The 13,346-nt window shown below is 39.5% G+C and overlaps 1 protein-coding gene across 1 annotated transcript in view; it reads right to left on the minus strand.

Moving 5' to 3' along the window:
• The window catches only part of LOC115191154 (zinc finger protein OZF-like), a 29,423-nt gene extending 16,368 nt beyond the window's left edge, over positions 1 to 13,055 (minus strand). Inside the window, exons 1-2 of the mRNA XM_029749109.1 lie at positions 13,031 to 13,055; positions 6,508 to 7,666 (exon numbers count right to left, since the gene is read on the minus strand). Coding sequence (XP_029604969.1) covers positions 6,508 to 7,666; positions 13,031 to 13,055 — 1,184 coding nt within the window. The remainder of the gene's footprint in view (positions 1 to 6,507; positions 7,667 to 13,030) is intronic.
• Between the last annotated feature and the right edge of the window lie 291 nt (positions 13,056 to 13,346).

The raw sequence follows: 13,346 nt of genomic DNA on the forward strand, positions 1-13,346 counted from the left end.
ATAGTGGCCACAACAGACAGACCTGATATCGCCCATAATTCAACGTCCTTGGACGTCACGTGCTGACTGGGGATGACCAAAGTTATTCTATTTAGCTACACTTTGTAGTACATTTTTACACTATAATAAATGTTTCTGATGCCACATCACCCGTTTTCAAAGGGAGTCGTTGGTTTGTAGGGGCAGTCGCTTTTTAGCTTTTTGTCTGAAAGTATTTTCTCAACTGCGATACCAACTCCAGTCAGCAGATGGCGATGTGCGTCTTTCAGGTGATTCTGCCACTGTTTTTTATTTATTTATTTATTTCACCTTTATTTAACCAGGTAGGCAAGTTGAGAACAAGTTCTCATTTACAATTGCGACCTGGCCAAGATAAAGCAAAGCAGTTCGACAAGATACAAAAACACAGAGTTACACATGGAGTAAAACAACATACAATCAATGATGCAGTAGAAAAAAATAAGACTATATACAATGTGAGCAAATGATGTGAGATAATGGAGGAAAAGGCAAAAAAATGCCATGGTGGCAAAGTAAATAAAGTATGGCAAGAAAAACACTGGAATGGTAGATTTGTAGTTTGAAGAAAGTTAAAAGTTAAAATATAAATAATATGGTGCAAAGGAGCAAAATAAATAAAGGCTATTTTGTAAATGACATCGCCGAAGTAGAGGATTGGTAGGATGGTCAGTTTTACGAGGGTATGTTTGGCAGCATGAGTGAAGGATGCTTTGTTGCGAAATAGGAAGCCAATTCTAGATTTCACTTTGGATTGGAGATGATTGATGTGAGTCAGGAAGGAGAGTTTACAGTCTAACCAGACACCTAGGTATTTGTAGTTGTCCACAAATTCTAAGTTAGAACCGTCCAGAGAAGTTATGCTGGATGGGCGGGCAGGTGCAGGCAGCGATCGGTTGAAGAGCATGCATTTAGTTTTACTTGTGTTTAGGAGCAGTTGGAGACCACGGAAGGAGAGTTGAATGGCATTGAAGCTCGTCTGGAGGGTTGTTAACACAGTGTCCAAAGAAGGGCCAGAAGTATACAGAATGGTGTCGTCTGCGTAGAGGTGGATCAGAGATTCACCAGCAGCAAGAGCGACATCATTTATGTATACAGAGAAAAGAGTTGGCCCAAGAATTGAACCCTGTGGTACCCCCATAGAGACTGCCAGAGGTCCAGACAGTAGGCCCTCCGATTTGACACACTGAACTCTGTCAGAGAAGTAGTTGGTGAACCAGGCGACGCAATCGTTTGAGAAACCAAGGCTACTAAGTCTGCCGATGAGGATGTGGTGATTAACAGAGTCAAAAGCTTTGGCCAGGTCAATGAATACGGCAGCACAGTAATGTTTCTTATTGATGGCGGTTACGATGTCGTTTAGGACCTTGAGCGTGGCTGAGGTGCACCCATGACCAGCTCTGAAACCAGATTGCATAGCGGAGAGGGTGCGGTGGGATTCAAAATAGTCGGTAATCTGTTTGTTGACTTGGCTTTCGAAGACCTTAGAAAGGCAGGGTAGGATGGATATAGGTCTGTAGCAATTTGGGTCAAGAGTGTCACCTCCTTTGAAGAGGGGGATGACAGCAGCTGCTTTCCAATCACTGTGACGTATAATCTAGTGGACGAGACGCTTCTTCAACATCAACAGCTAGTCAGCCACCTTGGTTCACTCTAACTTTATGGAAAAAGGTTTATTCAATAAATCTAGCAACTCCTCTCATACTGGGAAGAACCCCCCCAGCCCTTAAGGGCAGTTTTATTTCAATTGTAGTACCTGGACGTTTTATAGTTTCATCCTTAGGGTAATTTACAGTTTAATAATGCTTAAACCTCATCTTTATCAAATGATCCATTAAAGATACCAACTCAAAACCTACGTTCGTCTACATATGGGTTGTTTAAATTGTATCTAATTATATTCACAGTATTACTTTATCAAATCTCTACTAATCGATTATACACACATACAATTCATCATATTTTCATATATTCACAGAATCCATAGAAAACGTAAGAAATTCTCAGGTAGTCACGACAACCATTCCATTTGCTTTTTCAAGGACTCTCCATAGCTACGAAGCAGCTCTCCATACTCCCAGCAGAACAAAAAAATAAACTTTTGTTTCCCGGACAATGACCATGGGATCATCAACGGTTCTCTAACTTCCCTGAGATCACGGCAAAATCAAGCCTCCCAGGAACTATAGACCTTCTGCTGCTTTCTAAAATATCATCCCACTTATTATCCACATTTCAATCATCTGATTAAGCAAATTTCTATGTTACTATCCAGACAACAGATTAAGACTCATTTCCACAGTTACACAACTCTCATATCACAGTCACACAACTCTCATATCACAGTCACAACTCTCATATCACAGTCACACAACTCTCATATCACAGTCACACAACTCTCATATCACAGTCACACAACTCTCATATCACAGTCACACTACTCCCATATCACAGCCACACAATGCTATTCTCAAACATACCTAATCAATTAGTTGTTTTTCAACAATATTTTAACCTGCAGGAATATTTTCACATTTCTATCTCATGGTTAGTTCCTAGAATAATGCAACACATACATTTACATCTTCCAATACTTCTAAAATGGGATCCAGGTTTAAAATAATTACAGGTTTAAAACAATTACAGGTGCACCTTATTATCTTATACTATATCATAAATGGTCTTAACTAGTAAACACAGATTCTAGTTTTCATCCAGTTCACACAGATAGCTGACTCAGCCTCAGATTCTACTGACTGGGCCCTGTTTACACCTCCACACAGGAATACACACTCAGAGCCTCCTGACTGGGCCCTGTTTACACACTTCAGAAACAGAGCAGATGAACCCACCTTTAATCTGAGTGGATACCACAACTCAAACCTAGTTTTTTTTTTAAAGAATGAGGTGAGCAAAACATGCAAGTGCAGGCTCAGAGTGTGTATTCCTGTGTGTGTGTGTGGGGGGGGGGGGGGGGGGGGGGGGGCACCTTGGAGGTGTAAACAGGGCCCAGTCAGTAGGCTTAGTGTGTATTCCTGTGTGGAGGGTGGTCTCCCTCAGATCCCAAGTTAGAGGGATCCCTCGTGCACCATTTACCCAGGTCATCAGGAGTCAGGTCATTTACCCAGGTCATCAGGAGTCAGGTCATTTACCCAGGTCATCAGGAGTCAGGTCATTTACCCAGGTCATCAGGATTCAGGTCATTTACCCAGGTCGTCAGGTCATTTACCCAGGTCGTCAGGAGCCAGGTCATTTACCCAGGTCATCAGGAGCCAGGTCATTTACCCAGGTCATCAGGAGCCAGGTCATTTACCCAGGTCGTCAGGTCATTTACCCAGGTCATCAGGAGCCAGGTCATTTACCCAGGTCACCAGGAGCGGTCACCAAGTGAAGATTCACATCCCCATCGCCAAATGTGGTGGTTAATTTCTTCAATATCAATTGAGGAGACAAACTTATCACACAAGTCAGAGTTATTCTTAAACTAAATCTTTATTCACTTATAAGGGAGCAGGTCAATACAACGTACACATATAAAGTGAATCAATTGAGTGCCCTACAATAATGATGGCTGGTGGACCCACGGAACAAAAGTACAAAGGTCTTTTATAGCCCTTTCAACCTACATGACGAACAACAGATGTATAGAACGGGTCACAAGGTTAAGAGTTGTATGAAAGATACTTATAATTCTCAGCAGACAGTATCTGCTGTTAAAACAGTACTCTTTGTGTAGAGACCAGGGTCTGGCCCTGGGGTCATCTCTCCCTGGTACCATATAGAACAGAAACATTAACTCATGCTCTGGAATGCGGTCTCTTTAGGTTTTATCACCCAAAAGACATTGTAAATCTCCTGTCAGTGTTTTCTCCCAGAGGCCCATCCTCAGTAGAACACACAGACACAATAGTTATAAGAACCCTCTATTCTGTTGCATAAAACAACCATTTGATGCAATAAAAGTATTATAACAATGTTGCAGTTTTGCTCTCACAGTGTCCACTGAAAGTTGACTAGTAACAACAACTGGGACCTAAAAGACACCCACCATGAGACCCACTATATCTGCCCAAGAAGAGGAAAACAAAAGAAAAACCCACACCAAACTTAAAGACAGGAAGCAAACCAAAATGGTGGAGCAACTAAAGGTGTTGACTCTCCACATGTATCAAGACAACTGGAGCACTGGGCCAGACACTCTTAAATAGAACCTGGACCAGCTCAGGTGAAACACCTTCCCACTAACGAGATGGACAAGCCAGCACAGGTGTAACACATACTGACTAACGAGGTGACACCAATCAGTGCGTCCTACGTGCTAACGAGCTAGACGTGCTAACGAGCTAGACGTGCTAACGAGCTAGACGTGCTAACGAGCTAGACGTGCTAACGAGCTAGACGTGCTAACGAGCTAGACGTGCTAACGAGCTAGACGTGCTAACGAGCTAGACGTGCTAACGAGCTAGACGTGCTAAAGTCCAACCTCAAAACATAAATGGAAAAACCAAAGCCTGTAACACCTTCCCCCTTAAAACAACAAATATATCCTATATTTTTGTTGGACAAGTTTGCTCACCACCAACAGAAAACAACTTGCTGTCAACAATTAAATACAAGAAAAAACACGTATTTCTAAATAATAATATACAATCATGTAATTTTTTTCTCCATTTTCTTTCTATAGAATCATAAAATTCACTAGTTCTAGAACTCTCGTCTTCCTAAAACTCACTAGCTTCTAGAACTCTCGTCCCCTTGGAACGAGCCCAAACGAAACTCAAATCAAATTGTATTAGTCATGTCTGATTTCAAGCGCAAACTCCTGCAATATCTCGATAGGCATGTTGTTGGATCAGGGCCCAGTCCCCAATGTCATGCTCTTGTACATTTGGGTTGGCACATCTGAGAACGATCCCTGATATTCTAAAAGCAGGATAACAATGTCAATATAATTGTACCCAAAAATGGTCAATTGGTTGCATAAATAATTATGATTACTAAATGTTACATGAATTGTAAATATTAAATATCAAACCAAATGTACACCCCTTTGTTAATATGTATTGGCAATAATTAACTTAAGGGTGAGGCATGAAATAATAAAACGTATCTTTTGTCAGGCTGAATGTTTGAAATATGAGGTGATTTGAGTCCTGCTTCTTCAGTAGTGGAATAAAGACAATTAGCACTTGAACGTTGCAAAGAAATACTGGAGTGATGTCAGATTGTTAATAAAATTGATTATAGGTGTATAGGCTGCGTCCATGTGTATTTAAAAAAATGTAAACCTTCATTTAACAGTAACCGAAAGGTTGCTGGATCGAATCCCTGAGCTGACAAGGTCAAAATCTGTTGTTCTGCACCTGAACAAGGCAGTTAACCCACTGGGCCGTCATTGTAAATTAGTCAGTTAGGAACAAATCCTCATTTACAATGAAGATACCGGACGTATATTAGTCTTCTTTTCAATGACATGTTGCTAGGTGGGATAGCCCCAATGTCAAAACACAGTTTTAACGTGTCCAAATCAATAACCAATATGCAGAAACAGTTTGTGATATATTGAAAACCTAAACATAAAATGGGCCATACTATATAAACAAACATCTGCCACAATAATCATATCACTTGTATTTTTTTTAAACAAGCACCTTATAAACTGCACAAGCACCAGAAACACTGTTGTTTTGACAAGTAGCAATAAATCACTGATATCGATTAATTGGGAAATCAGGAAACTAACACAACTAAAAAAAAAAACATTGAAATGGGATATCTTTCACCTCACTGGTTAGAGGACAAAATGTAGAAGCCAGTCAGCTACATTTTGGAGTGATGCATTTAAATGTAGGGGTCGCTAAACAAAGGAACACAACACTTATTTGTCATCACTCATCGATATCATGTTGAAATCATTTATGTTACAGGAGGGAGATGAGGTTGCACGTCTTGTTAAAACTAACAACTCAAAACCCACATGGAATCTGGGAAGAATGTGCACATCACCGGTTACTGTAGAAAACAGCTAGCTACATTGTGATTCCAGTGGGTCACCAACGTGGTAAGTTTAACACAACTCTTTTTTTGTTAGTCACTTTTTGTTAAATCTCATAAATAGTAACTCTTCCATTTCAGAGCCTGGATTTTCCCCCTGAGGCTAATATCCATATCATGTTGAAATCAATAGAACAGGGGACAAACATTTAGGGTTCTACATTGTGACATCATTAAAATACTCCTACTACAATGTTAAAACATTCTACATTGTGACATTATATCATTGACATAATGCAACAACTCCTTCATGTATGTATTTTCTGATGTTTGATCAGATAACTTTTATCAGAGTATCTCTTCCCACATTGAACACAGCAATAAGGTTTCTCTCCTGTGTGTCTCCGCTGGTGTATAGTCAGATAGCTAGATGTAGTAAAACTCTTCCCACATTGATCACAGCTATAAGGTTTCTCTCCTGTGTGTGTTCTCTGGTGTACTGTCAGACTGCCAGACATAATAAATCTCTTCCCACATTGATCACAGCTAAAAGGTTTCTCTCCTGTGTGTAGTTTATGGTGGGATTTCAGGGAGCTTGACTGAGTAAAACTCTTCCCACATTGATCACAGCTATAAGATTTCTCTCCTGTGTGTGATTTCTGGTGCATCTTCAAAGTATGTGATGTTGAAAAGCTTTTTCCACAATCTGAACAGTGGTGAAGTTTCTCTCCTGTGTGTCTCCGCTGGTGTATAGTCAGATAGCTAGATGTAATAAAACTTTTCCCACATTGATTACAACTAAAAGGTTTCTCTCCTGTGTGTTTTCTCTTGTGTACTGTCAGATTGCTAGAATTAATAAATCTCTTCCCACATTGATCACAGATAAAAGGTTTCTCTCCTGTGTGTAGTTTACAGTGGGATATCAGGGAGCTTGACTGAGTAAAACTCTTCCCACATTGATCACAGCTATAAGATTTCTCTCCTGTGTGTGTTTTCTGGTGCATCTTCAAAATCTGTGAAGTTGAGAATCTTTTTCCACAATCTGAACAGTGGAATGGTTTCTCTCCTGTGTGAACTCGCTGGTGTCTAGTCAGATGGCTAGATGTAATAAAACTCTTCCCACATTGATCACAGCTATAAGGTTTCTCTCCTGTGTGTGTTCTCTGGTGTACAGTCAGATCTCTAGACGTAATAAAACCTTTCACACATTGATTACAACTAAAAGGTTTATCTCCTTTGTGTGTTCTCTGGTGTACTGTCAGATTGCTAGACTTAACAAATCTCTTCCCACATTGATCACAGCTAAAAGGTTTCTCTCCTGTGTGTAGTTTACGGTGTGATTTCAGGGCGCTTGACTGAGTAAAACTCTTCCCACATTGATCACAGCTATAAGGTTTCTCTCCTGTGTGTGTTCTCTGGTGAGATATCAGGTTGGTTGAATGAGTAAAACTCTTCCCACATTGATTACAGCTATAAGGCTTCTCTCCTGTGTGTACTCGCTGGTGTATTTTAAGGTCTGATGAATATTTGCAACGTTTCCCACAGTCAGAGCAGCAATGAGATTTCTTCCCTGTGGGTCTCTGCTGGTGTTTCTTGAGGTGTTCTGATGTGGAGAGACTCTTCTCTAACTTGTCAGCATCATGATGTTGTTGAGGCTCCCCAGAGGATCCACGATAGTCACATCTCTCTCCTGTGTGAACGACAATGTCAGATGGTTAAAGTGCGCACACAATTTTGGTTGCAGAATCACCTCCCTGCTAGTATATCTGGTAATGAGGTAACCACTAGTTATGGATGTAGTATATCTGGTAACGAGGAAACCACTAGTTATGGATGTAGTATATCTGGTAATGAGGAAACCACTAGTTATGGATGTAGTATATCTGGTAATGAGGAAACCACTAGTTTTTGATGTAGTATATCTGGTAATGAGGAAACCACTAGTTATGGATGTAGTATATCTGGTAATGAGGTAACCACTAGTTATGGATGTAGTATATCTGGTAATGAGGAAACCACTAGTTATAGATGTAGTATATCTGGTAATGAGGAAACCACTAGTTATGGATGTAGTATATCTGCTAAAGAGGAAACCACTAGTTATGGATGTAGTATATCTGCCTGGAGCAAAAATGGTGAGAGAAGATTTTAGTTTTTCACAATGTATTCTGAATATTACAGCTCACTATCAGGACAAGATCAGGAGTGCTACTCAAGGAAACTCACATTAAGTTCTGTGTCTATTCACTAATTCACCACCGTGGGGGAAAACTCAGGGGAGTTCTCATAGGCTGACAACAAAAATAGCCTCCATTTACTGGTTGTTTATGAGTGCATTTCACATTTTACTTTTGGATTATAATTGTAAGGCTCGCTTGAATCTCTTGGGGCTAGGGGGCAGTATTTTCACGGCCGGATGAAAAACGTACCCAATTTAAACTGGTTAGTACTCTTGCCCAGGAAATAGAATATGCATATTATTAGTAGATTTGGATAGAAAACACTGAAGTTTCTAAAACTGTTTGAATGGTGTCTGTGAGTATAACAGAACTCATATGGCAGGTAAAAACCTGATAAAATTTCAACCAGGAGGTGTAAGGTCTGAGAACTGTAGTTCTACTTTTGAATCCCTAGAGAAACTACAAATACTTAGGGGTCACGTTGCACTTCCTAAGGCTTCCATTGGCTGTCAAAAGCCCTCCGAAAGTTGTTTCATACGTATCCAGTAACCGGGCAGAATATAGGAGCTCAGTTACTGATTGGACTGCTGGAGGACAAAGGGTTTGGAAATGCTCAGTCACGTGAGCGCGCCTTTCCTTATTTTTCTTCTGAAATGAATACGCTATTGTCCGGTTGGAATATTATCGCTTTTCTATGAGAAAAATACCATAAAGATTGATTTTAAACAGCGTTTGACATGCTTCTAAGTACGGTAATGGAACATTTAAAAATTTTGTCTCTGGTTCCGCGCTCGCGTGTTATTCCTTTGGATAGTGCTCTTAACGCACGAACAAAACTGAGGTATTTGGACATAAATATGGATTATTTGGAACAAAAACAACATTTCTTGTGGAAGTAGCAGTCCTGGGAGTGCATTCTGACGAAGATCAGCAAAGGTAATACAATTTTTCTAATACTCATTCTGAGTTTAGTTTGCCTCGAACTTGGCGGGTGTCTGAATAGCTAGCCGTGATGGCTGAGCTATGTACTCAGAATATTGAAAACTGTGCTTTCGCCGAAAAGCTATTTTAAAATCTGACACAGCGTTTGCATCCAGGAGTAGTCTATCTATAATTCTTAAAATAATTGTTATGTATTTTGTCAACGTTTATGATGAGTATCTCTGTAATATGTGTGCTCATTCACCGGGAGTTCTGGAGGCAAAACATTTTATGACATTTTCTGAACGTCACACGCCAATGTAAAATGCTGTTTTTGGATATAAATATTAACTTTATCGAACAAAACATACATGTCTTGTGTAACATAATGTCCTAAGAGTGTCATCTGATGAAGATCATCAAAGGTTAGTGCTTCATCTAGCTGTGTTTCGGGTTTTATTGACATATATGCTTGCTTGGAAAATGGCTGTGTGATTATTTTTGTCTATGTACTCTCCTAACATAATCTAATGTTTTGCTTTCGCTGTAAAGCCTTTTTGAAATCGGACAATGTGGTTACATCAAGGAGAATTGTATCTTTAAAATGGTGTAAAATAGTCGTATATTTGAGAAATTGAAATTATTAGATTTTTGCTGTTTTGAATTTTGCGCCATGCTAACTTGTCAAGCAATCCCGTTAACGGGATCCTATCTCGAAAGGGGCAGTATTTGCACGGCCGGATAAAAAACGTACCCAATTTAATCTGATTATTACTCCTGCCCAGAAACTAGAATATGCATTTAATTATTAGCTTTGGATAGAAAACACTCCAAAGTTTCTAAAACTGTTTGAATGGTGTCTGTGAGTATAACAGAACTCATTTGGCAGGCCAAAACCTGAGAAGATTCCAAACAGGAAGCGCTCTCTCTGACCATTTCATGGCCTTCTTTGTAATCTCTAACCAAAACAGGGGATCTCTGGCATGACGTGACATTTTCTAACGCTCCCATAAAGCTCTCAGAAGGCGCCAGAAATTTGAATCGTGGCTTTGGAGCCCCAGGCTGAAACACATTAGCGCCTTCAGTAAGTGGTCTATCAAAGGACATTGAGAATGGCGGCGCGTGCACGGGCGTGCGCGGGTCGACTCCATTTTGACTTTCTTTCGTTTTGAACGTATACAGGTTATTCCCGGTCGGAATATTATCGCTTTTTTACGAGAAAAATCGCATAAAAAATGATTTTAAACAGCGGTTGACATGCTTCGAAGTACGGTAATGGAATATTTAGATTTTTTTTGTCACGAAATGCGCCATGCTCGTAACCCTTATTTAACATTTCGGATAGTGTCTTGAACGCACGAACAAAACGCCGCTGTTTGGATATAACAATGGATTATTTGGGACCAAACCAACATTTTTTATTGAAGTAGAAGGCCTGGGAGTGCATTCTGACAAAGAACACCAAAGGTAATCAAACTTTTCTAATAGTAAATCTGATTTTGGTGAAGGCTAAACTTGCTGGGTGTCTAAATAGCTAGCCCTGTGATGCCGGGCTATCTACTTAGAATATTACAAAATGTGCTTTCACCAAAAAGCTATTTTAAAATCGGACATATCGAGTGCATAGAGGAGTTCTGTATCTATTATTCTTAAAATAATTATTATGCGTTTGGGGAACGTTTATCGTGAGTAATTTAGTAAATTTTTAGTAAATTGACCGGAAGTTTGCGGGGGGTATGCTAGTTCTGAACGTCACATGCTAATGTAAAAAGCTGTTTTTTGATATAAATATGAACTTGATTGAACAAAACATGCATGTATTGTATAACATAATGTCCTAGGGTTGTCATCTGATGAAGATCATCAAAGGTTAGTGCTGCATTTAGCTGTCTTCTGGGTTTTTGTGACATTATATGCTAGCTTGAAAAATGGGTGTCTGATTATTTCTGGCTGGGTACTCTGCTGACATAATCTAATGTTTTGCTTTCGTTGTAAAGCCTTTTTGAAATCGGTCAGTGTGGTTATATTAACTAGAGTCTTGTCTTTAAAATGGTGTAAAATAGTAATATGTTTGAGAAATTGAAGTAATAGGATTTCTAAGGTATTTGAATATCGCGCCACAGGATTAGACTGGCTGTTGCGTCCCACATACCCTAGAGAGGTTAACACACACAAATGACTTGAGGAAGCCAGAGATCAATATAACCAGAAGAAAATAACCAATTCCCCACCTGCTGCTGGCCTTCGTCAATTCTGAAGTTTTGCTGCTGAAGTTTCCGGTAAAATCGGCAAACTTTTTCCATTTCCATTTGGAGTGCCAATTTATCTTACCATTTCTACCGAGGTACAACACCTGTTTGGCCCCACCCCTTCCTGGGTCGGTGAGGAGCGGTATTACATTGAAGGAATAAATCCGAGCCTCACGCTCATCACCTGTGGAAGGCGGGGCTTCCAGCGAGGCGTGGATTTAATAGTATGTTGTACCTAGTTTCCCTCCTTCAGGGAACAGTAGTTATAGTCATAACATTAAGCTTGTCTTATGATGAACTTCAACTTAAATACTGGATCTTGCTGTCGGACAGTTTTTTGTATTCAGATCTCTGAAATGCTCTCTAACTACTTAACATTTAGTGTCTCCTTATATTACGCTGGAAAAACAGTTTTCATGGGCACAGAAATCCTAAATAATTTCAGAGTATGCAAAATCCAATGGTTTTAACTGAGTCACCTTAACTTTATTGACAACACCCAAATGGATTACTGTCATTAATGTGGTTCTTCAATAATTACACACAATTCTTAATACTGTAGCTGTTTAGTTACAGTCACGTGTTCAACTATCATCAGCTGATCCAGGAAATAATTTCCTGAATGACAGTCACATGACAAACATCACGACATGCAACAACAACCAAAGTGATTCTTCATTCATTACTCTGGTAAAGACAGTTATGCCATGCTCCATATTTGATCCAACATCCATAACAAATTGGTGTTTATGATGTTTTTGTCTGCTTGATTTACAGTAGGGTCTCGTTAGTCTGTTTGCACACAGAGATACTTTTCTCATAATGTGAAGAGAACTGTTCCTTGATGGATAGGCTATTGTACAACACACAGAGCTATTTTCCTTTATTCAGGACATTTAGAATGACAACACATTACAGAGTAGCCTAGTGGGATTATTCACAAAATTATCTGGTGATCAGGTTATGAAATGTCATGACAAAGACATTTTAGTTTCCATGTTTCACCTGAAATATTAAATGATTTATAGTCCTAGGTCTATGTTGTTGTTAGGTGAAGTTATGGGTCCTACAGTAGGTCTATGTTGTTGTTAGGTGAAGTTATGGGTCCTACAGTAGGTCTATGTTGTTGTTAGGTGAAGTTATGGGTCCTACAGTAGGTCTATGTTGTTGTTAGGTGAAGTTATGGGTCCTACAGTAGGTCTATGTTATTGTTTGGTGAAGTTATGGGCCAATTTGTTAAACACTTAGTGTAAAAACCCTCATTGTCAGGCTGTTGGCAAAGCTAGCCAAAGAGCATTTTACTGGTTGAAGTGTTTAAGTATAAAGCAGTTGATTTGAGACAAAAACACAAACATATTAATTATTTAATCAAACGCTTGAAGCATCAGTTCAGTTCAAGTTCTGCACATACAGATGATTTTATTAAACACATGGGGTGTGTCTATATTAACAAATACACGTCATAACATTTCAACCAATCAATTGGTAGAAATAAAATACTTTAAAAAAAAAATCTGTGACGGCCCTAGAACATGCATTCAGACCCCTTCCCTTTTTACACATTTTGTTATGTTACAGCCTTATTCCGGTCACATTTTTTTTTAATAATCAATCTTCAGACAATACCTCATAAAAGTGAGAGAAAAAAGTTTAGAAATGCTTGCATACCAGTGGTTGTTTCTCTGTAGGTCATGCCAGTAGGTTACAGTAGGTTGTATCTCTCTAGGTCATGCCAGTAGGATACAGTAGGTTGTAACTCTCTAGTTCATGCCAGTAGGCTACAGTAGGTTGTAACTCTCGAGGTCATGCCAGTAGGTTACAGTAGGTTGTAACTCTCTAGGTCATGCCAGTAGGTTGTATCTCTCTAGGTCATGCCAGTAGGTTACAGTAGGTTATAACTCTCTAGGTCATGCCAGTAGGCTACAGTAGGTTGTATCTCTCTAGGTCATGCCAGTAGGTTATAACTCTCTAGGTCATGCCAGTA

Source organism: Salmo trutta, unplaced genomic scaffold (assembly GCF_901001165.1).
Source record: "Salmo trutta unplaced genomic scaffold, fSalTru1.1, whole genome shotgun sequence".
Taxonomy (NCBI): Eukaryota; Metazoa; Chordata; class Actinopteri; order Salmoniformes; family Salmonidae; genus Salmo; species Salmo trutta.